Source organism: Acipenser ruthenus, chromosome 11 (genome assembly GCF_902713425.1).
Source record: "Acipenser ruthenus chromosome 11, fAciRut3.2 maternal haplotype, whole genome shotgun sequence".
Classification (NCBI taxonomy): Eukaryota; Metazoa; Chordata; class Actinopteri; order Acipenseriformes; family Acipenseridae; genus Acipenser; species Acipenser ruthenus.
In genome coordinates, this window is record NC_081199.1 from 4,291,664 (window position 1) to 4,313,560 (window position 21,897).

At 42.9% G+C, this 21,897-nt stretch overlaps 2 protein-coding genes across 4 annotated transcripts; one reads left to right on the top strand and one right to left on the bottom strand.

The window, feature by feature from the left end:
* Positions 1 to 483: 483 nt before the first annotated feature.
* On the bottom strand, positions 484 to 15,443 carry LOC117426320 (ubiquitin-protein ligase E3B-like). 3 transcript variants are annotated; one of them, XM_034043778.3, is made up of 28 exons: positions 15,264 to 15,443; positions 14,362 to 14,511; positions 13,650 to 13,819; positions 13,005 to 13,125; positions 12,724 to 12,783; positions 12,382 to 12,486; positions 12,161 to 12,257; positions 11,936 to 12,021; positions 11,732 to 11,814; positions 11,048 to 11,153; positions 10,837 to 10,957; positions 10,095 to 10,272; positions 9,491 to 9,657; positions 9,152 to 9,319; positions 8,895 to 9,066; positions 8,328 to 8,446; positions 7,887 to 8,001; positions 7,566 to 7,665; positions 7,125 to 7,244; positions 6,563 to 6,739; positions 6,195 to 6,305; positions 5,974 to 6,111; positions 5,684 to 5,749; positions 5,410 to 5,468; positions 5,028 to 5,210; positions 4,597 to 4,708; positions 4,415 to 4,507; positions 484 to 4,178 (listed from the first exon to the last, which is right to left on the bottom strand). In XM_034043778.3, the coding sequence occupies exons 3-28, from the start codon at positions 13,808 to 13,810 to the stop codon at positions 3,987 to 3,989; spliced, it is 3,210 nt and encodes a 1,069-aa protein (XP_033899669.2). In that variant the 5' UTR covers positions 13,811 to 13,819; positions 14,362 to 14,511; positions 15,264 to 15,443; the 3' UTR covers positions 484 to 3,986. The 3 variants fall into 3 exon arrangements, with proteins under 3 accessions (XP_033899669.2, XP_058888947.1, XP_058888946.1); XM_059032964.1 differs by having other exon boundaries at positions 15,023 to 15,443; XM_059032963.1 differs by having other exon boundaries at positions 14,362 to 15,443.
* A 346-nt stretch (positions 15,444 to 15,789) lies between these two features.
* LOC117426693 (BTB/POZ domain-containing adapter for CUL3-mediated RhoA degradation protein 3) lies at positions 15,790 to 21,203 on the top strand. Its single transcript, XM_034044586.3, has 7 exons — positions 15,790 to 15,925; positions 16,940 to 17,153; positions 18,871 to 19,040; positions 19,240 to 19,326; positions 19,528 to 19,580; positions 19,696 to 19,891; positions 20,069 to 21,203. Exons 1-7 carry the CDS (start codon positions 15,821 to 15,823, stop codon positions 20,285 to 20,287), a joined length of 1,044 nt encoding a protein of 347 aa, XP_033900477.3. The 5' UTR covers positions 15,790 to 15,820; the 3' UTR covers positions 20,288 to 21,203.
* The last annotated feature ends 694 nt before the right edge of the window (positions 21,204 to 21,897 follow it).

Sequence of the window (21,897 nt, forward strand, 5' to 3'; positions counted from 1 at the left end):
ATCTATCTTCTTTATATGGGGGCATATGGAAGACACAAATGCATGATGACCTTGTATGAGGATGCCATTATTTCCTCATATAAAGCCATGGAAAAAAATTAAAAACATATTTATTAATGTGTCCAAAACTACTTTTTTCCAGCTATTTTCAATTGTGCATGCATGAAAGAGTTAAAGGATGTCTTGATGGATGTTTGCTCAAGGCAATAAGTGAGATGAGAAATCTGTACACTGATGAAGGCCCTAGCCGAAGCATTTGTCTACTTGACTTGGTTTCTTCTCAGTTTAAGCTTATTCTAGCCTTTGAGAGTGTTGATTTTAAGAGGGGCTGTAAAGGGTGAAGAGGTTACTCTACTCTATATGGTATTTGCTCTAATTCACATGAATTCGATGAAGAAAAACCACAGCACACACAGAGTTAACTGTAAAGTATAGATTTAAGAAAACCACAGGGGTAGCTACTCATAAACAATAACATTAATATTTTACAGCAGTAACATTTTTATTTATGGGGGGTTATACACATGGGTTATACACATTAATCAAAATGTTTACATTGAAATTGCATTATTTAAACTACTAGCAATTCACATAGTGCAACGTTTTTAATGACACTGTATAAAAGAGGGATGCTAGCTTGGTTGAAGTGTTAAAATGTCTGGGTTTTTTTTAGGAATTGTAAAAAGAGGGTGCACAAGAGGGGAAAGTGAAGGGGTCGGTTTGCAGTCTTGCAAGACAAAATGCCCAAAGATCACACTACTTTGCATTTACCTGTGAAGACTCATTTAGGAAGATAAATTGCAGGGGATCAAAAAAATAATAATAAATAAAACTTGCACACAGGGGACTCCGAATGTCCTAGAGGACCTCCAGGGGACTGCTTAAATTAAAAACAATGCGTCTCCCGTCTCTTACAAACCTCACTCACAATCATGCATGCAGAGCCCCCCAAATCACTGGGGTCGGTGGGGATTCCCCAGAAAGGTACCCCAAAACATGATCAAACACATCCAACAATGCTCCCCCCCAAACCCTAACACACAGAATGCGTTATGGACGTTCAGTGCACAGTTTGCATATTAACACACGTCTGGCTGTGATAATGGTGTCTATTGCTTACATGTTGATGTTCTTTTTGAAGAACAACTGCCATTAAACAGCTGCACTCTGCACTCTCAAAAGTGCAAAAACGATCCTGCAAAACCAATCAAGAGAAAAGCTTCTCCGTGGCACTGTGATGCAGTCAATACAAAGAGTCTTTTAAAAAAAAACACACATTTCTACACACAGGTCTGATGTGACTGAGCACTTCCACTGAAACACAGCACAGCTGAGATGCATCGATCTGTTTGCAGTGGACGGGGGGGTTTAGAGCTGGGTGGGAATGCAATGCAAGGTCAATTGAATTGCCTTCCCACCTCCCCAATCCAAACAGCGAGCCAGTGACTGTGTGCTTTTCAATGCAAAGTTCATGCAGGGGGTTGCATGTAATAGCACACCAACACCTGATCTACTGCAGAGGACCAACAGCATTCTCTCAACAGCATTGCAGTGCACTGGGCCTGTTTTCTATTCCCACTGGAGTTACCCAGATTATGGCTTGGTTCCGTCAAAAAAAAAATTACACCAATTAAACTTCCGACAGCGTAATGGAACCAGCAGCTGGGGTAAAACAATGGAATCAGAGGAGACAAACAAGATGTATACTGTACTCTATATGCAGGAAGGGTTAGAAATCACTTGGGTACTTTGCACAGACATTGCAGAAAGCCCAGTTGCTGGGCAACAAGGCTCTAGAACTACCAGCATGCAGCAGGCACCTTTAAGTGCTAGTGCATGACATCCAGAAAGAGAATGCAGCATTTTCACAGGGGCACATCCTTCAATGCTGCGAGGAAGGTTTCCCTCACAGCACTAGTACAAAGTGGCCAAGTCCTTTATCATCAATATTAGGAACACATGTTTTAGTTCAATGGAGAACGTGAACGTTGCTTTGAAGAAGACACAGGGAAGTCCTTTCTCACAAACAACCACTGCCTCATGCCTCCTTTGTGGTAGAAGATTAGGCTTAGTATGAAACTGAAGCCCATCTTGGCTTCAGCAAGGTATAAATAGGATGGCTCCAACCTGGAGTTGGTATCCTGAAATACACTAGGAAACTGTTGACGCCAAAATGATAAACACAGGGAAGAAATGGATCAGTTTCATACCCTCTGTTATAACAATCTTGCTGTTCAGATCAGCTGCACTTCTCAGTCCAAGAGCTTTCCAGTGATGTGTGCGTATCTCCTGTGCATTTAATCACATCTCACTGATACTCCACACTATAAAGTTTGTCTGTTAAGCTCTTGTACACATCCAGTTTCATTGGGTCACATCTTCATGGAAAGGTCAGTTCTGGAACTTTCACAATTGGGTGCTCTTCCATTTGGGTGTCTCTATATTCCTAGAGAGTGCAGTTAGGGCTATCTGGAACAGGGATAACTGTGGTCCTGGAGTGCAATCCCAGCTGCTCTAGAGGCACAGGAAACCTTCCATGGTTGTAACATTCAATAATACTGAGATACTGGAAACATGCACAGGATTGTAATATTACAAAAAAAACACAAAAAAAACATAATGACAGCACAACTAGCACATTTAAAACTGATCATGAATGTATGAAAGTAAGTTCTAACAATGTCATTCTTGTTTTCTTAGCTTGCTGTGCGTTCCTATTTTTGAATGAATGTTGCCAGTTTTAATGATTTACTAATAAACTCGTTCCCTTACTGAGGTCAGTCAGGATAGTTAACAGGTTCAGGGCAGCTAGAAATTGCTTCCCCACTGCTGCATGAACCAATGCAATTTGGTTCCTACAGTGCACAATGTGCGGCTTTGTCAATTATGTAAAATACGACTTGCTCTAGGTTATTATTATTATTATTATTATTATTATTATTATTATTATTAATTTTTTTTTTTAAATTAATTGTTTTATAAATAATGAAAAAAAGAATCTATGCAATATAAGCAAAGATGAGAACTCCACAATGCTAGAACAATACAGTTAGATTATTTGAATCCAGCACCTGTCTTGTGTGTGTTTTGTCAGTTTGTTGGCTTGTGGATTTTGAGATGAACTGAACCGATCGATAAAAATAAATCCAAAAGAATAGGGAAGCACCCCAATGGATTGCTCGGAAGAACTCTCTTCACATCCAGATAGAAGACATACATCATTCAGTCACACAGACATCCACGACAAGGGAAGAGGTGCAATGAGATCTGAAGAGTGATACAAGCACCCAATCAATCAGCACCGTACTGGAGTTTCAAAGTAGTGTAATGTATAGGGGAGTGGGGCTGAGGTCATTATTTTAAATAATGAGTCCTTCTATGGGGGAGGGGTTACACAACAAAGGAGACATACACTTCATTAAAAAAAAAACAAAGTCCATTCATTCATTTCACCCAAATCGCACTTGCTTTGTTTAAAAATAAAAACCAGTGGTTCGCAACTGCAGTCTACTGAGGCCTCTAAATGACAGGGCTTTTGCTTCAACCAGAATACGTCTGCGTTGCTTTCCGGTGCTCATAAACTACAGCACTCCTTGCAGCCCCCCTCTGAGTCTTCGGATAAGCAGTGTGAGAGTGAGGGTGTATTCTGATCCGCGCTGAACAAAAGCCTTGATGTTTACAGAGTCAAAAGACTGGAATTAATAACCAATCGCTTTCATTTACTTAATTCAGCTTTTTTTTTGGGGGGGGGGGGGGGGCACAAGAAAAAGGGGTTCACACGGCTCCAGCTAAAAATCTGCCTCAATGGCAACACAAGCCAAGATTTTCCAAGGGTGGCTGCTGCTTCAGAAGTATAGAAGACCCATCTCCAGGGCTTTACAATGGCTTTCAAGAGGCTGGTATTTGCTGGACTGTGATGGGGGAGTGCTGTTTGGCTCTTGCCCCGCCCTGCCCTCCTCTCCTCTGCTCTCGCCCTGGGCTGTGCACTAGGACAGCTCGAAGCCTGTGTTCATGCTGATGGCGTAGCGCAGTTTGTCCCGCAGGATGCTTTTCTTGCTGTAGTTAGGCAGCTTGAGCAGGTTGAAGCAGGTGGAGGAGGTAGGGAGCCGCCCTCCCGGCTCCTTCTTGCGGATGGTGAAGAAACCCCTGAGGACACTGCCCAGCGTGTCTCCTGTGTCCTGCAGAGAGAGACACCCCTCAGGTTACAAGGGAAACCAACTCAGCTCTGCTTAGTCTAATCTGGACCGGCTAACACAGTGCTAATGGGCTGTGTGGCCTGTTATGACTTTGTTTCCTTTACTTTAACACTAGGTAACCGAGAACTAACGTTACTTGAAAAAAGTCAGGATTTTCTGTGTGCAAGACCCAACTATTTCACATGAAGGGTAATAATACAATGCAACAACACCCTTACCTGATCATCGGACACCTCCACACAGCGGATAGAGAAGGGGGGTTTGAGGTAGGCGAAACCCAGGAGTGGAGGTCTGGAGCAGCTGGTGACAAACTGCAACGTGAAACATTAGCTGTCAGTTTAGGGGTCGATCTCCATGGCTCTGTATTGTAAGAACCCTGCGCTCAGTGTCATTGAGTTACCTTGAGAAACATGGCTCTCTCATCAGAAGTGAAGTCGTTCGCCATAATGTCCCACAGCCAGATAATCACCCGATGACTGCTGTGAAAACCGCCGTAGTACACAGTGTGCTTTCTGTAAAATACACAGAAAAAACTGAATTAGGCACAGGCACAATAAAAAAGAAATAAAGAAAGAAATAAACATCCTTTTTCCTACCCATTACGTAACACTGTCCTCATTTGAAATTGGCACAACTGGCTGTTAAAACCTGATAAAAACAGGTAGGAAAAAGGAGACCCGTTCAATCACATTTACAGACTGTCAAGTACACAGGCTCTGGAGCACGCGTGAGCGACTATCTGGAATATTTAACAAACGAGTGAATCTACTGTACTGCAGGACCCATCCTGCTCATACCCCCTCTCCCATGCCCTGCCCCGGTTGTACCCACTTGAGGTCCTCCAGGTCGATCTCGGCGTTGTCCCCGGAGACGAGCCTCTGCACCTCGGGCGTGGAGAACACGTGCAGCCACTCGGGGTTGATGATGCAGCGGAAGCCGCGGATAAAGGCCGTGGTCGGCTCTTTAATCTGCGTGTGCATTCGGAAGTGAGCCATCAGATGGATGTAGCTGATCCTGGACAAACACCACAGGCAATCGGACAGTTTAGAGCATTTACCAAACTCATTCATTCATTCATTCATTTGCCTTGTGGAGTCATGACATGTCCTTCATCTTTTCTAGAAAAGATCTACTACTGTAAATCTCAAAATCCACAAAAATGACTGAAGATGTACAATACGGTATTCAACGGTAGAAGTTATTTTATTCTTACTTGTTCTCATTGGTAACCAGCATGGTCTTTCCTCCTGGAATTAGCTCATGGCAAACCAGCTGTGGAGCACAAGAACACATGACTTTAACAAGCGGAACAAAACCCAGCACTCCCTTTGCACACATAGCCACCTCGGATATCAGCAGGAGAATTCACAACAGTGGATTCGGACCTTCAACTTGCAGTCTACCGTCCACAGCTAGGATTTCAATAATAAACAGTATTAAACAATGCCTATTAAGAGGTGCTCTAGCAATGACCGATACCACATTACCTGCCCCATGACATCTTCATCGTAAGACAAGGTCAGACCAAGGTCGCCAACGTCCCCGTCGTAGCGCTGAAATGAAGAAAACAGAACATGTGGCGCATCAGGACCGGTCTCCTACCAGCGCTCCACAGAAAGGGGAACGAAGCTTGTAAGAAATGTACATTTTTGCTACATATGTTATACAATTGTGTGGTTTAAACTATTGCCGCAATTACAGGAATGACAAAAGAATAGCAAATACTGCTGGAATCCTGTACATGGCTTATTCTCTTGATAAAAGTGCAAGTTCTTACCTTAATCGACGTGAGGTTCTTGTAAAACTCGGAGTCCAGCGATGGCAGCTCGTCGATGGAGCTGTAGAAGGTGCTGTGATGGTGTCCGAGGACTTGGCTCAAGAAAAAGGAAGCAAAAGGCACGTCCACCACGATCCCCTAAAACACAGCAAGTTCACCACTCAGTTTTAGTTTCTTTTAGTTTCTTTTTAAACGCCACTGATCCCCCGCACCCAGCTCACCTCGTAGATGGCTTTTCCCAGCATCTTGCCCACGAACTCAAAAAGCTGCAGGTGATTCTCGTGGATGTAGGAGGTGGGCGAGGGGTAGAGTCTTTCATCACCGCTGGTCGTCTGCAGACAGTAAAAACCCATTTACAAAACACCCTGTGCATTACTGCGGATATTTATTCCCTAGAATTATTTTTTTTAATCATTCATGGGACACAACTGATTCCAATCCAGGCTCACATTAATATCGAATGTCATAATAACCCTGCTCCTCTTTTTATTCTATAAGCAGGAGGCGCTTGGATATCACTAGTCACCTCAAGGATAAAACCTTTTCAAAACCCAGAGCTGTTGAAATACAGCGAATGGAAGATGCGTACCCTGAAGAGGTTGAGCGCAGGGTTAAACACTTTCTTGATGATCTCCTCTAGAAACTCCTTGAAGACTCCGTCCTGGTCGATGCCAGCCTCGTCCACCCCCAGGTCATTCACGAACTTCACCCGGATCACACCCTTGATGGAGTTGACGGGCAGCCGGCGCAGCTGATCATAGCCGTCCTGCAACAGGGCAGAGAGACGCTCACTGCAGGAAACCCCAATGCATGTACGCAGAACTCAGAGCCTGCGTTTCATTTCACCCCAGGGCTACCATGTTCCCATGGAGTCGACCACACACACACACACACACACACAAAGACAACAGCAACTCATTTAGCAGATTTAACAGCTGGATCAATATTCCAATACTATTATTTATTACAAACTTTCATTTATATAGATAGTAAAAAAAAAATATATCCACCTTAATTTTGGTATTGTAATAGTAGCACACACACACAAGAACAAAACACAATGAATGCCAGACACGCCAGAAGAAATACTTTCAAGCTCTCCAGACCACTAGAAGAGGTGTGCAGAGAAGGGCACCGGCACACATGCATACCTCCAGCATGCGGGAGCGCCGGATGGTAATGTGGGTGACGTGAGGCGAGGCCGAATTCGTCTCCACCAATCCCAGAGACTCCTTCTCCTTCGTTACAATGTTGCGGAACAGCAGGACTCTCTGCAAGAAGAGAGAGAGTGGGAGAGTACAGCATGGGAAAGCTAGGTCTGTGAGAGTGGGGGAGTACAGCATGGGAAAGCTAGGTCTGTGGGAGTGGGAGAGTACAGCATGGGAAAGCTAGGTCTGTAAGAGAAATAAAAAGATTAACAGAGATGTACATGTATCAAGGATAGAAATAAGACTCCCACTGCATTCCTGGTTTTCCTGGGGGTTTAATAAGAAGCTCATATTAATACCTGGGATGGGTGAACTGCTCTGCAATAGGAGTCTTATTTCCATCCATGATGTATAGATGTAACCTCCAGATGTGGCTCTACTCACGTTTTTATGAGGAATGACGTGTGGGATGTACTGCAGTAACAGCTGGGCTCTCCTCTTTCCCTTATCTAACTCCTGGAACAGGAGGCTTGGCTTCAGGTCTCTAGAGCAGGGAGAAGAAAAACAATAATTACAATCAGGGCCTCTCTTCACCACTGTGTGTGGCCCAGTCCCTCAGACTGTCTCTAGTTCCTTGGATATTAACGCTAGGCCACCCTGTCTCCCAGCTTAGCTACACTGTCTCCCGTCCCTCAGCTCTAACCGGGAGCTCCAAGTAATAAGCCGCAGTGCTCATTCCAGCCCCTAGGTGGCAGTGTAACTCACTTGCGCAGCCAGTGATCGTCCGGTGCAAACCTCCGCCGGCAGTCCCGCTCGTACAGCACCATCAGCCAGCCGTGAACCGAGTGGAAGAGATCCAGGGTCTCCCCTTTCGCATTCTCTACAGTCACAAAGAGGAGGCATGCAGGCGTGAGTCCAGCGTACAGGACATCGTTGTTGTTTAAACTGTTTAAAACTCTTTACCAATTTATGTCTTTCACATTCAGAGAGCTACACAAGGCTGGGTAAATAATGAAGCTTCTGTTGAAATACGTAATCTGATCTCCTAAATAAGCTCTGAGCTGCACTTGCACTAGTCTGGCCAAAATAATTTTATTGGTACTGTCCTGGTTTCCATCAGATGTTTTATTCTATGTATTGTTTGCTTTTTAACAAAGAAGTCACTGTAACATGTAAAGCGGCCCAGTTTCAGGCAGGTGCACCCACCCAGGATTCCGTCCCAGATCATTTTATACACAAAGGTGTTGAGGAAGGAGGAGATGGTGACCAGCTCTTCTGTTTTAAAGGAAACCTGCTCTTCATACACCTCTATGTCATCCAGGATCCTGCAACGATTCACACTCAAGATCAGAGGACGCAGGGTACATCCACACAAGGGCAACCGTGTTTGCATGGAAGGATACTTTACATGGAAGTGTGGCATTGTGTTGTAGTTAAATTAGAAAAGAGCATACTTTCTGATGATCAGATTCAAGTGTACAGCATTAAGAAGGGGGCTTTTCACAATGGCTAAGCTGGAAAACAAAACGTAATCCAAAATGTGAGTCTAAATAATGGCAAACACATGCTGTTCCTCTTAACTCTTCAGTGCAAGGGAGGGGATAGGTAATGTATGCCATGCAACGAGGAACTATTTAGTATTGGCTAATATAGAGCTAGAGGCTGGAGGCTTATGTGATGAGTTGGCTAGTAAAGAGCTAGTACAGGCTAGTATAGGGCTAGTGTAGAGTTAGTACAGGGCTAGTATAGAGCTAGTATGGGCTGGAGGCTCACGTGATGAGGTGCCTGGAGCAGTCACAGAACAGCATGAGCATGGCCAGGAGCCTCTTGGACTCCTCGGTGTCATTGTTCAGGCACTCCATGAAAAGCTTGAGCCCTCCCTGGGGTCCCAGCTCACAGATAAAGGCCCAGAGCTTGGGGAGCAGGTCGTCCAGGTAAGTCAGCCCTGAGGTAAAGAAGAGAGACAAGCAGTGAAATCTGTCTCATTACAACGCAAGCCAGTGAATGGGTTTAGCTGGTGGGGGGCTGACCTGTAAGGATCTGCAGTCTGATCTGTGTGAGCGTGGTGAGGGCGGTCTGGTACAGCACACAGATACTGCACACCTTGCGCACCTCCACCGAGTCCACACGCCTCCCCCCCACCGGCTTCAGGATGTTACGCACCGAGGCCGACTTCTGGAACGCGCGCTTGAAGAGACCTGGGAGGGAATGAAAACAAGAACACGAGCTTTTAATAAAATAATCTCCATAAGCTTGTACTAACTTGTGGGTACAGATGGGCTCCACAACTCGAAGATTGGGATCGTGCACCCCTGCAGTAAAGGGATGACAGTCCTGTGCAGCACACTAGGAGAGCAGTGAGCACTCACTCTTCACGGGTAGGTTGGTCTGCTGTGTCAATGACTGAGCGCCTGACTGAGCAGGCTCCTGGTTCTCCAGCTTCTTGCTCAGCACATCGCTGAAGAGCGTTCGGATCACAGTGACCCCCCACAGGTACTGCAGCTGCTTGGTGACCAAAGGCATTGACTCATTCAAACTGCGCCGAGGGGGACAGGAGAGGGAGGGCCAGTTAGTGCAGTCACACAGCAGGCAGACAGACAGAGCTAAAGGAAAGGAGCAGTGTACTGCAGTTTCATTTGATAGGCTCCAGAGATGCAACATGCAATATTTCTAATTTCTGGCAGAAACGGCCATTAAAAGTAACTAGATATATACAACAAACTTGCACTTTTAAAGTATTCTTAAGCTGTTTCTTACTAATTTCATAACATTTACACTGCTGTTAAGGAGGCAACAGCTTAATCAATGCACAGCCCGGTGTTGTTTCTGAGATAACTGGTCAGCAGAGTAGTTGGTTTTAAAGAAGACGGGAGTATGTGACCTTACAGCTCTGTTAAGAAAGTCTTATTTCTCTCTGACAGTGGAAGTGCGGCTAGGCTTGCTTTCTGGGAGAATTAAACCGGTCTTGCTGACCCGTAGTCGACAGTCTGGGAGAACCAGCCCAGAACAGGGTGCCAGTGGGTGAGGTTGGACTTCTTCTGGGAGACGTATCTCTGGCAGTAGGACAGCATGTCGGTCAGGTCCCTCACAAAGTGGTTGGCTTCGTCCTCCAGCACCTTCTCAGTCAGGTAGCCCAGGTGGATCAGGTTCCCTGCAGTGACACACACACCAGCATCCTCACCATGGACAGATACACAAAAAAGCATCCAACGCTTTTGTTTCCCATCTTTCCTCCCAGCACAATCTGCTTGTTAACTAAATATCTCTGTATACCTTAACAGCTAACCGTCTCCTCTTCAAGGAGCAGCAAAAATATTTGTAAAAGCATGATGTCCCACAAGTGCAGTTGCTCTTCAAATATAAGCCATTTACAGAATTACTGCCTGAGATATTTGTTCTTTATTTTACCACCCAAAAACATGTTTAATATAAAACTCTTCAAATCGCTAAGAATCTGAGGCAAGCAAGTGAATTCGGATTTCACTTTTGCCCATAATGCCTTGCCTTGGTTCCAGCAACTGGAGGGTCTTCTAGTTTCACAGAACACAAGGGTAAGGTTTAAAACCAGTGAACCACACTCTTGTCTCTCACATTAGAGTTAATTTAGTTGTCACAATGGGGGGGGGGACATAACATTTTGATTTCTGATCTCTCGAATTACTCTAACCTTAACATGTAATAGGAGTGAAACGTGCGGGATGTGAAGGGTGCTTACCCAGCAGGCACAGCGTGTGGCTCCCTTCCAGGCACACACAGATATCACTGCACTGCTCCTCCCTGCTCAGAAACAGGATGAACTTCCGCAGGAGGTCGTGAGCCTGGATCATGGCTATGCACTGCAAACACACAAGAACAATCCTGCCTGTGAATCCTCTCCAATGCTGTGCACGTGAATTTCGATATGTAATGTAATGACGTTTTATTACCTCTGGTGTAAGAGTGTGGAGGTGCGAGACGATGGCTGGGACAGACATGATGTTGATCAGCAAGGATCTCAACAGGTTATCAGAGAAGTGAGCAGCAATAACAGGCCTGAGGACACAGGGAAAGACCCACTCCATTACAAACAACCACATTTTTGATTGTACAGGCAACTTTCGCGGTCATTACAAGCAGGTTTTTGGGGCTATATTTGTTTGCATTTTGGTCAACTTGTAAGTTAGGCTCATAACATAATAAACAGAGTACTGAAATGCACTGGACACAAGTAGCAAACGAACCAGAAGCCTTGGAGTCAGCAAATTCATTAGGGAGTCTGCAGTACAACAGCCAGAAAATTTACTACAGGCTCAGCAGCAATACCAGGCAGCTTCGTTTTCTAACAAATAATTCACACAGACAACTTAGTTCTATCTTAAAAATGACTGGAGGTAGCAAATTTAATAAAGATAATTCAGTACTGGGATTGTAGCAGCCAGAAAATCCCATACAAAGAACTTAAGTTAGCAATTTCAGTACATCAAGTAGCCTGGCAAATCAACAGAGAACACTAGTGCTGGGAGAATCTGGTACAGAGGGCTGCAAGACAGCAACATTTGAGAATTCAACCCAGATTGTGCTTTATGGGGACCCAGCTGTAGGTCACGCACAGTGATCAGGACTTCTCTTACCGTAGCGCCAAAGTAAAGATGGCAGTTAAAGTGGCTTTCGAAAGAGAGGGTCTGGATCTCGCCAGTCCGTTTGTTAACAAAATCTGCAAGAAATGAACGAGTGACACCGGATTCGAAACGTGGCTATTTTGTCATTATGCATTAAAGTCCTGTAATAACATGCACTGTATTGCATTGAAGGCAGGTGGAATGGCTTTGCGGTACCTGCAGTATAGTATAAAATCCCTTTTGATTGAGTTGGCCCATAATGTTCTCACAAATCCGGTTCAGGGCTGGCCGCAGGGCATCTCCTATATCAAAGAGAAAAAAATCGTAAGGAACTTCCCTTATAAAATAGGAGTGTGTTGTGATGTGGTAAAAGCATTGCAGGGTGCAGTAAAGCAATGCCATGGTGAAGCACAGGTGCCACTCCGCAGTGCCAGTGCTCACCCTTCACCCGGAGAATCTTCCACGTGCTTGTGTCTGTGAAGGTCACCAGCATGCTGAGGTACAGGGTCACCATCTTGTTGTCTTGCAGGATGTCCGGCTGAAAGATGAAAACATGTGGTTTGAAATAAGTAAAATACTTCTTTAAATAAAGACAACAACAATTAAATCTAATATTGAATTCTTGGAATACACACGATAGACAGACAGATAGTCCCACCTACCTTTAGCTTTTTCAGGAACTCACAGGATACCCAGAGGATGTCCTTTACCTGTTTTATCCACAGAAGGGTGAGGTCTTTCGAAAGTGCTAAGGACACATACCACACCTAGACAAGGAAAAACAGAGGGCAATGATGAGCTTGGGGCACATGTCTTAATCGATTTTTGCTGCTGAAACATAGATCTGTTTACAATGTATAGCTCTGTGAGAGGTGTAAAGGCTTGAAGCACGCGAATGGTTTTTGGATGTCAGATCGCTGCCTGTGTCATCTACATGGAGGAATGGGCTAGCTGTCTTTGTGGAAATGACAGCAGAAAGGGGATCAGTAAAGTACAACACTAACCTTGTGTCCATTCTCCACCTCCATGCTCCCAAGGATGCAGCGGCACAGTTTTTCAAACCTCTGGACAGAAATAAAAGATATGCCATACTGTGATACTATGATTACAATTACTAGCATTTCTTCAAAGTCCTGAGGGTCTACCTGCCACAGCATTACAAACTTAGCTCAAATCACAGTAGAGAGAATGAAACGTGAAGCACACATCAAAAGAAAATGTTAGGTTTCATGCTGTGATACCCAGCTAAAACGAAGGGAATAACATACACACGCGTCCTACTCACCAACTTATCTTCTTTCATTATGAATATAAATAATAATTTTCTTGCAATTTTAAAAATTGAAAGTGCGTTTCTTTTAGAAGATCCAGCATCGCAGCCATCAAAGAATTCATCAACCTCCCTCCTGAAAAAAAGAAAGTATAGATTCAGCAAGTTAGGTTACATTGAACTGCTGAACAGCAGCACCAGCACATGTCTTTAATACACTTCTCAAATGTTTTAACTTGGAAATATATGTTTGCAGAGGTAGACTGGTATCCAGAGGGAAAGAGTTTAAGGGAGTGCTAACTTTTAAATTCCATTGACTTACTTTATTTAGGATTACCATACGACTCCACGTACACTAGGACAGTTCAGGCTTTTCAACTCACATCGCAATGCATTCAGGTACGCTTTACCTGTCTCAGGTACCTTTCACAGCAGGACTACACTTACCAGAATGCATTGGGACGTGAGTTGAAAATCCCAAACTGTCCCAAACTCTCCTAGTGTACAAGGAGTCATATGGTAACCTTAACTTTATTAATATTATTACTGATCCCTCGTTCACTGTGCTAAAAAATAAAGTTTTTAGGAAAGCCTGCAGCTTGGGTATGCTATCCCATGCCAGGATCACAGTAGGGGCTCCATTCTAATTGTCCACCTCACCTGATTTTCTTCTGGAGTTGGCAGCGGCAGAGGTAGCGTCGGATGAGAGCCTGTATCTGTGTGGCAGCTCTCTCCCTCTCCCGCTGCCCCTTCCTCTCCTCGCGAGCCTGCCTGGCCTTGTCCAGGAACTGGGACTTGGAGGACTGCGCCACACCAAACATCTTTCACTCCTGAAGGGACGGCAGAAAGCACAGGCTTACACCAGCCACAGAGAGAAACCGTCAGCCCTTCAATACAGTACAGCACATGCACAGACCCATCATGGAGCACATTCAGACATGTTGCTGTACAGTATATTTCTGTTTTGTTTTATCTCTGTACATACAATGCTATTCATTTGCAATAAACTTATGAACATATGCTTTTAATACAACAGTTCACTGCTCTCATACAAAGTGGTTAGGTCAGGGGGAAAAATGAAATCACATTCACTACAGAGCACCAAACTGTGTGAAACAAGACTCCAGAACTACCTCTTCTGGTTATAAAGGCCCTTATTGCTGACAGCTGCAAGCGTAATTTCTTTAATTGCTTAAAATGGGCATGGTGGGTCTCAGAATGCAGCTGTTACCCAGTGACACAGTATACCTCTTGGCAGCCATCCTACCGACTTTATAAAGTTGACAAGGACCATAGCATGCTGAGCTACACTGAATATTTGATATGATGCCCCCCATTTAAACGATGCTTAAATAAATAAAGCGCGACTCACCTAAAGCTTTGCTCTTGACTGGAGATTCACAGTTCATTACAGAACCCGCATCATGCTTTGCCTTTCTCTCCCCGGCTCAATCTGCGAAATCCGCAAAACGCCGCAGCAGCGGGTTTAAATCCAGCACCAAGCTGATCAACGGTGTCATCTCTGAGGAACAACAACGTGAAAAACCACTGCCTTTACAATTCCTAGAAAAACTGCATAGCCTTTTTTTTATGCAATTCGTCAAAATAAATGTGCTTCCCGATTGTATGCAAATACGTAAAATGCCTTTTACCTGCTTAACGTGTACATTTACAGGTAGTACATCATGTAATATTACAGGGAGATTTAAAAAGCAATGGGCTGAAACAACTCCGACTTCGCTCACCACGGCAAGAAAGTGTAAAACACGCGAAATTAAGGTGGTGGGATATTTACACCATATATATATCTACCCCCCCCCCCCAATTACCATAATATGAAAACGAGATGGGAATACAGCGGCTAAATATCAATACAAATTCAAACTCTTCCGAATAGCCTATTCACACGAACTGAGAACAAAATACGTATTTCTACACTGAACATATTGGCCAATTGTTTTAAAAGTTAGCTGACAGTTGCCATTATTACAAATACCAGTTAGGTTAATATATGGAACAGTGTTCCTTCCTACCTGCCTGATAAACGATACACTACAACAGTAAAACACACTCAAAACGAATAGCAATTTATGCACTGCGAAAATAATGAACCCAAACTATCGACATTGTATATGTTGTGATTATAAAACGCGGCTCTCTTATTAATATACTCATGAAACAATACTTGAATATGTGTTGTCAAGGAATTATGACGTTTTACCACCAGAGCAGGAAAATTAAAAAAAATTGTAAACAATAAAAACAAAACCATACACTGAATTCAGCCATTAATCCTCGCGGTTTTACATCTAAAGCCTTCCGGGGGGAATACACAGATTTCATTCCTCTTAACATTTACTTAAACTCCATGTTTTACCCTTATAACTAAAAACTAGATTTTTTTTTCTCTATAAATAGTTCGTCTTTTTCGTAATGTATGTGGATAGAGTGTGTATTTCAGCGTTCTTATAATATAGGAACTATTAATTTTATCTTTTGATGGAGTTCTATTTGATGTTACACACTGCGGGGCGGAAATCGTTTTTATTGGCATCATTGAGGGGCAGAAAGTGTTAGGATTAACAATGACGCTCTACTGTACCAAAGATCTGCGCTTTTGAGTGTCCTCAGTCATCAACATTTAAGTGTATCTTTATCCTTGTATAATTTTACCTTCTTATTGATGGGAATGGGTTGCTCGTTTCTTTAACAACAGTGCACTAAACTTTCAAGAACACAACCCTAAGTACAGTATAATGGAATGCAGACGCTCTAGATCAGATTCGGATCTCGGTGGTGATGTTCGTGGATTACGTGACGCTCTCTCGCCGATGAGGTCATCTCTGACGGAAATACTTCGTGGTGGCCGTGCCCGAGCCCGGACGTGGGTGTTTCCTTCCAGACTGGTTCGCAGTGTGTTGTTTCTGGATTTGATGGTAAAACAAAGTTTTTATTTTATAAACTTGAAATAGTCGTATTGTATTCAGAATGTATTAAACGTGTCCGTCGATTTATAATCCGCCTGTAAAAGAAAATAGATACATTGTAGTTGGGTTTGGAGAGTTAATATTTTATTTATTTGTGTCTTTACGTATTTGTATGTACGCTACGAACAAGAAAAAAAAAAGCATTTAAACTTCATAGTCTTCCGGCTCCAAAATGTATCCTTTTACCCACAATCTCACCGAGATCAAACTTACTTAAAAAATAATTCTATTCTTAAACGCAATTGTTGCGGAATCATAAACATACAATATAACCCGCTTTAATTAAATATAAGTACTGTACAGTTTATTAGGAGAGGCGTTAAATATGGAGGCAAATCATATCTCGGGTCAATGTTATCAATAAGCTGAAGTGTAAAGGAAAGTCGAAATGTTTAACTTAAAACATATTATTAATAATATTAAATGACTAGCTAGTCTACAGGACGGTGTTCTGTAGCTAGGAGAAAGATACCCTAGCTATATTATTAATGAAAACCATTTAGACAACAATTGATCCTCTCGGGATTAGGTTTATGAATAAATAATTTACAGTAATAAATACTGAATCCCAGTGGTCGCTTTATATATCCTGGGCAGTGTTCTGACTAAGTTACTAATAATCTAATAGAGCAATTATAAATAATGTATTGATTGCTGTATATAAATATTCAGAGTTACTGTGTTTTCTTAGAATCATTTAAATAGGAAGCAAACACTGGTTTGTATCTGACCTGGAGTCAATTACAATTCAAGCAGAATTCTTTACACAAATCTTATTACAATTACAGTGCTATTTTGTTCCATTACAAGTGCCAAGGTTCAATTAATTAAGAATTGCACAATTGTAATTGCGATTGAGCCCAGGTCTGGTTTGTATTGTATAGAATTTTACTGTTAAAAAAAAAAATCCTTATACCTAAGTGTGTGTGTGTGTGTGTGTGTGTGTGTGTTCTCTGAGTGCAGGAAGAGATGTCAGGAGACAGTGTGCTGAGCTCGGCAGTGCCGGCGGCATCGACCCGGACCACCTCCTTCAAGGGCTCGAGCCCCAGCTCCAAGTATGTGAAGCTGAATGTGGGGGGGGCGCTCTACTACACCACCATGCAGACCCTCACCAAGCAGGACACCATGCTGAAGGCCATGTTCAGTGGCAGGATGGAGGTGCTCACAGACAGTGAAGGTATGGGCAGCATCCAAGCAGCAGTGCAAAGTATTTTTCTTTCAGAAGAGTGCGGTGCTTGTATGTACAGTGCATATCACAGGGATGGATATAAAGGTTGCCATTGCATTGCAGTTTGAGGTGTGCCACGTTTCTCTGCGATCTTACTTTGTATAGGTAACAGATTTTATAGAACAGAATTAAACTGCTTTGGTACGTGCATCCAAGGAGCCTCAGACGAAGCAGAGCTTCATGCCAGAGCTGCTGATGGGTAAGCAGGGTCATAAGTAGAAAGATCTTTGTTCTCATCTAAACCTAAAAAAAAAAAAAAGAAAAACAATTTAAACTCTCTTGGCTGTATTTAGAAATATTAGCTCTCTGAAATGCATTGACTAATACTTTATGAATGCTGTCTACTGTTGTACAGGCACAGTAATGAAATCAGCACAAGATTATCATGTGTATACCCAATGCTCTTACAGGATTGATGCTGTACTGAGTGTGTGTGTATGTATGTGGTAGTGTCATTACAAGCATACATATTATTCTTCTCTGGGATCTTCAGTCCCTTTTTCATATCATTGGGTTGAGTAATGGTAAAATAAACAAAATGATTATAAAATGTTACAGCTCAGGCCTGATATTTGAATCTTGAGATCCTAAATTCTAAGGAATTGCAGTATCCACTGGAACACTGCATTTAATTCATGCCTTTGTTTTAGTTACATCTTTTCACTTTTCAGAATGCAGCGTCCAGTCTTAATAGATATTAACTAAATTCAGATTGCCAGAGTTCTGATCAAGGTCCGATTCACGACTGGATTATACATCAATGCTTGGGAAGTAGCCATATACTGTATCCTCCCTCTGGCTTTGGTTATTTTAGGGTGAGAAACCCTACTATTATTTGGTATTGATGAGTTGAGAATAGTTACTAAAGCAGATTGCGAACCATAAGTCTTAATTTGTATTAGCATATGGTGTTGCATGGTTGTGGAGTTGAAAATAGTAATTCTTAATAACAGCATATTGTGGTTACAAACATCTGGTTTTGTGCAGGATGTTCAAACTGATTCTGGGTTAAACATATCTACAGCCCCTCTCTCTCCATCTATCTCTCACTGTAGCCCTCTGTCTCTCCCTCCTCATCCTCCCGCTGTGTATCTTTTTTGTTCCTCTCATTCTCCTTTTCCAATTTGTTTGAGCCATAGTTCAGGAATGCAGTACTAAGGAAATGCCTGGGATTTAAAGACTTGATTTTACTGAACAAAAAAGGAAAGGAAGAAAACGACCTGCTCTCCCACTGTTTTGGGACGTGTATACTTAAATCACCTCTTTAAATCAGAATTGTTACTCGACACAGTGGGATTTCATTCAAGCCTTTATCATACTGCGCCCTATTCAATATTATGTAGGATTTCTAAAGCTGCATTTAAACTGTATATATGGTAGTCATTCTTTCAACAACTTTTGGCCAAAATACTTTTTCCCTAGTAAATAGATCCCAAAGTTTACAGGTAGTGGACTATCTTTTCCACTGTGGGCAAACTACAGGAAAATGACCCACTCCATAGTAAATTTGCCCACAATAGAAAATCGGACCCACTGTGTGTGGGCCAGACTTGGCGTGAGGATGTAGTGTGTTCAGTAATAAAGCAGAGAAACCTAACGTGTGGGCTGAAAGGTAGTTGTTTTTTTAATTCCCTGTGTTGGCTTGTGTGTCTCCTGTCTCCTTTAGGATGGATCCTTATTGACCGCTGTGGGAAGCACTTTGGGGCCGTCCTGAATTACCTGCGTGATGGAGCGGTGCCCCTGCCTGAGAGTAGGCGAGAGATTGAAGAGCTGCTTGCTGAGGCCAAATACTACCTTGTGCAGGGGCTGGCAGACGAGTGTCAGGCAGCACTGCAGGTACCAGCCTCCCTCCCGATATATCCCTTTCTGTACCCCTTACTCTCTCTGTTTACCTGGTACAGGTGCTGGTAGAGACAAGCCTGTCCCCATTGTTGGTTTACACCGTCCTCTCTGTCTCTACCCCTTTCTCTCTGTCTCTCTCGCTTTGTATGGATTCTACCTCAGAAGTGTAATGGATTTGATTTTGTCATTACAGAACAAGGACACGTACGAACCATTCTGTAAGGTCCCTGTGATTACATCAAGCAAAGAGGAACAGAGACTGATAGCCACCTCTAACAAGGTAAGCAACAGCAGGGTCATCACTCTGGATTTCATTTATAAGAATGCCACAGCCGCGTCTTCTGTTGATGCTTCTTTTAATGGCTGTCTGATGTGGACTAGACTGAGACCACTGGAGCTTGTCGCACACTACTATATATGTTTTTTAGAATCAGTTTGTCTGATTTGGTGCTTAACCCATTGGAATCTCTTCTTTCCGCAGCCTGCTGTTAAGCTGCTGTATAACAGAAGCAACAACAAATACTCTTACACCAGGTAAGCAGCTGCTCCTGTGCTGAGAGCAGCTTTCATTGGATGCTGTTCTAGTGTTTTGTAAAACACCCGCGTTATTTATACATCTTGAAATTGTGTGCGTTTTGTTTTCGTGCAGTAACTCGGACGACAACATGCTGAAGAACATTGAGTTGTTTGACAAGCTGTCCCTACGCTTCAACGGCAGGGTCCTCTTTATCAAGGACGTCCTGGGGGACGAGATCTGCTGCTGGTCCTTCTACGGGCAGGGCCGCAAGATCGCTGAGGTCTGCTGCACCTCCATCGTGTACGCCACTGAGAAGAAACAGACCAAGGTAGAGTTAATTAGGCATGGGAGAGGGGCTTTAACGTTCAAGCCGAAGGACTGTGTGGCCTAGCAGTTGGTGTTTAGGGACAAGTAGGCAGGGTGGCTCCAGTAACTAGTCCTAAAGCACTGGGAGGCTGTGTGAACGTTGTGGTCAGAGCTAATCTGAGGTGTTTGTGTGCTGTAGGTGGAGTTCCCCGAGGCTCGAATCTATGAGGAGACTCTCAATATCCTTCTGTACGAGGCGCAGGACGGGCGCGGTCCAGACAATGCTCTGCTGGAGGCGACAGGGGGCGCTGCGGGGCGGTCAAGTCACCTGGACGAGGACGAAGAGAGGGAACGCATTGAGCGAGTGAGGAGGATCCATGTGAAACGGCCGGATGACAGGACACACCTCCACCAGTGAGAGGAACCGGCCGACCTTCCACTACCAGCGCAGTTCACCTCCACTTATACTGCATCTCCTGCAAACGCTCCCCACTGGGATTCTTGCAAAGGTAAAAGACAGCAACTGTTCATGGCTGTCTGCCATCTTAATGAGTCTTTCCTATTACAGTTACTATATGAACTCCCATATTCAATACAATCACTGCTTTCTGCCTTTGTCCAGAGATACTGAATTTGACCTTCGGTTGTGTAATTTTTAAAGGAAATGAATGTTTGTTGCTGTCTTTTGCCTATGGAAGGCACTGTGCTGCCTGTAAAGATGGGATCATAACTCACTTAAACTAAGACATGTTAGCAGCCTATGCTTATGATAGGTATGTGACATGGGGTATGGAACACTTTATAGAATTCGCACGTCAGTCAGTAATTTTGTGATGGAGGCTGAGTTGTTTTTTTTTTTGTTAGTGTGTCTACAGGATTAGAGCCTGCCTTAGAGGTGCACACATCCTTTCTGCTTCCAGACTGATTCTCAGAATAGGAAAGGGTCATGTGTTTCAGGGGTAACACAAGATAGTCCTTTGTTGGTGGGAAGGTGAATCTGTGTTTGTATGTGTGTACAGAGAGAATGTACATAAACATGCAGATTGTTCAGTGTATACACACAGTGTAGCAGCAGTTTTAAATGGTTTGATTTGGGGTCGAGACGTATCAAAAGCCAGAAAGAATGCACATGAGCATTAACAAGACTGAATGCATTTGAGTCGTTTTCTGTAAGGTCCACCTAATTCCTACTTTTAATACACCTTGTATATAATATTTCAATGCTTTGAGATGCTGAAGTAAAGATTAAAATGCGGTTGAAAATAAGCAAATAGTAATGGTTGGAAGACAACTGGACGTTGCTGGTTTTTTTTTTTTTTTTTTTTTTACAAAAACAAACGAAAAAGCCTGAAGAACAAAATTATTTATTTTTTCTATTAGTTTTGTTTTGCAGTTCAGGATAACACAAATCCTAAATCCTCTCCTTTCCTGAAGCAGCTATAAAAGGTTAAGTCTCCTGTATAGTAAATTTGATGTATTATATACTTGTGTGTGAGTGTTTGTTTATGATGCAAGTTTTTAGTTCCATAAAATTTAATTGAGTCTTAATTTTTAGCTGCTTACCATTATGATTTATTTTTTTTGCACCATCCATTTCCGTACTATCAATAAAGGTGCTACTGAATGCAAAGTGCCTGGAGCAATGCGCTGTATCAGTGGGTGATATCACTGGAGTCCAATTGATTTGTATTACTATTATTATTGGCAATTTTAATAATCTGTTTTATTTAAAATAAACTTTTATAGATAAATGCTGTATTTTATTCCTCTGGACATTAATTCAACAGTGTGAAAAAACACGGATTAACAAAACTAAGCTTCTACTATATAATGAAAATCAGATCATGCAAATTTCTATTCCTGTACCATGTGATTCAGTAGTTGCATTCTCACTTGTGTCACTTTGAATGCTGCAGAACCTAAATAAATAAGACGCATAAAATAACATAAACTAAACTTGTCTTCTCTGTACTCCACACATGGCCATTACATATGTTGGCTTCATATTAAAGTGATTTGTTGGAGTGA

What these genes read in the sequence shown, in the direction of transcription:
- LOC117426320 (XM_034043778.3), bottom strand. Translation starts at nt 13,810, where the DNA reads ATGTTTGGTGTGGCGCAGTCCTCCAAGTCCCAGTTCCTGGACAAGGCC. An exon ending in TCCCAGACTGTCGACTACGG is followed by an intron (nt 9,658 to 10,094) that starts GTCAGCAAGACC and finishes CCCTCGGCGCAG; the next exon opens with TTTGAATGAGTCAATGCCTT. An exon ending in GATCTGGGACGGAATCCTGG is followed by an intron (nt 8,002 to 8,327) that starts GTGGGTGCACCT and finishes TTGTGACTGTAG; the next exon opens with AGAATGCGAAAGGGGAGACC.
- LOC117426693 (XM_034044586.3), top strand. Translation starts at nt 15,821, where the DNA reads ATGAGGTCATCTCTGACGGAAATACTTCGTGGTGGCCGTGCCCGAGCC. An exon ending in AGTGTCAGGCAGCACTGCAG is followed by an intron (nt 19,041 to 19,239) that starts GTACCAGCCTCC and finishes TTGTCATTACAG; the next exon opens with AACAAGGACACGTACGAACC. An exon ending in AACAAATACTCTTACACCAG is followed by an intron (nt 19,581 to 19,695) that starts GTAAGCAGCTGC and finishes GTTTTCGTGCAG; the next exon opens with TAACTCGGACGACAACATGC.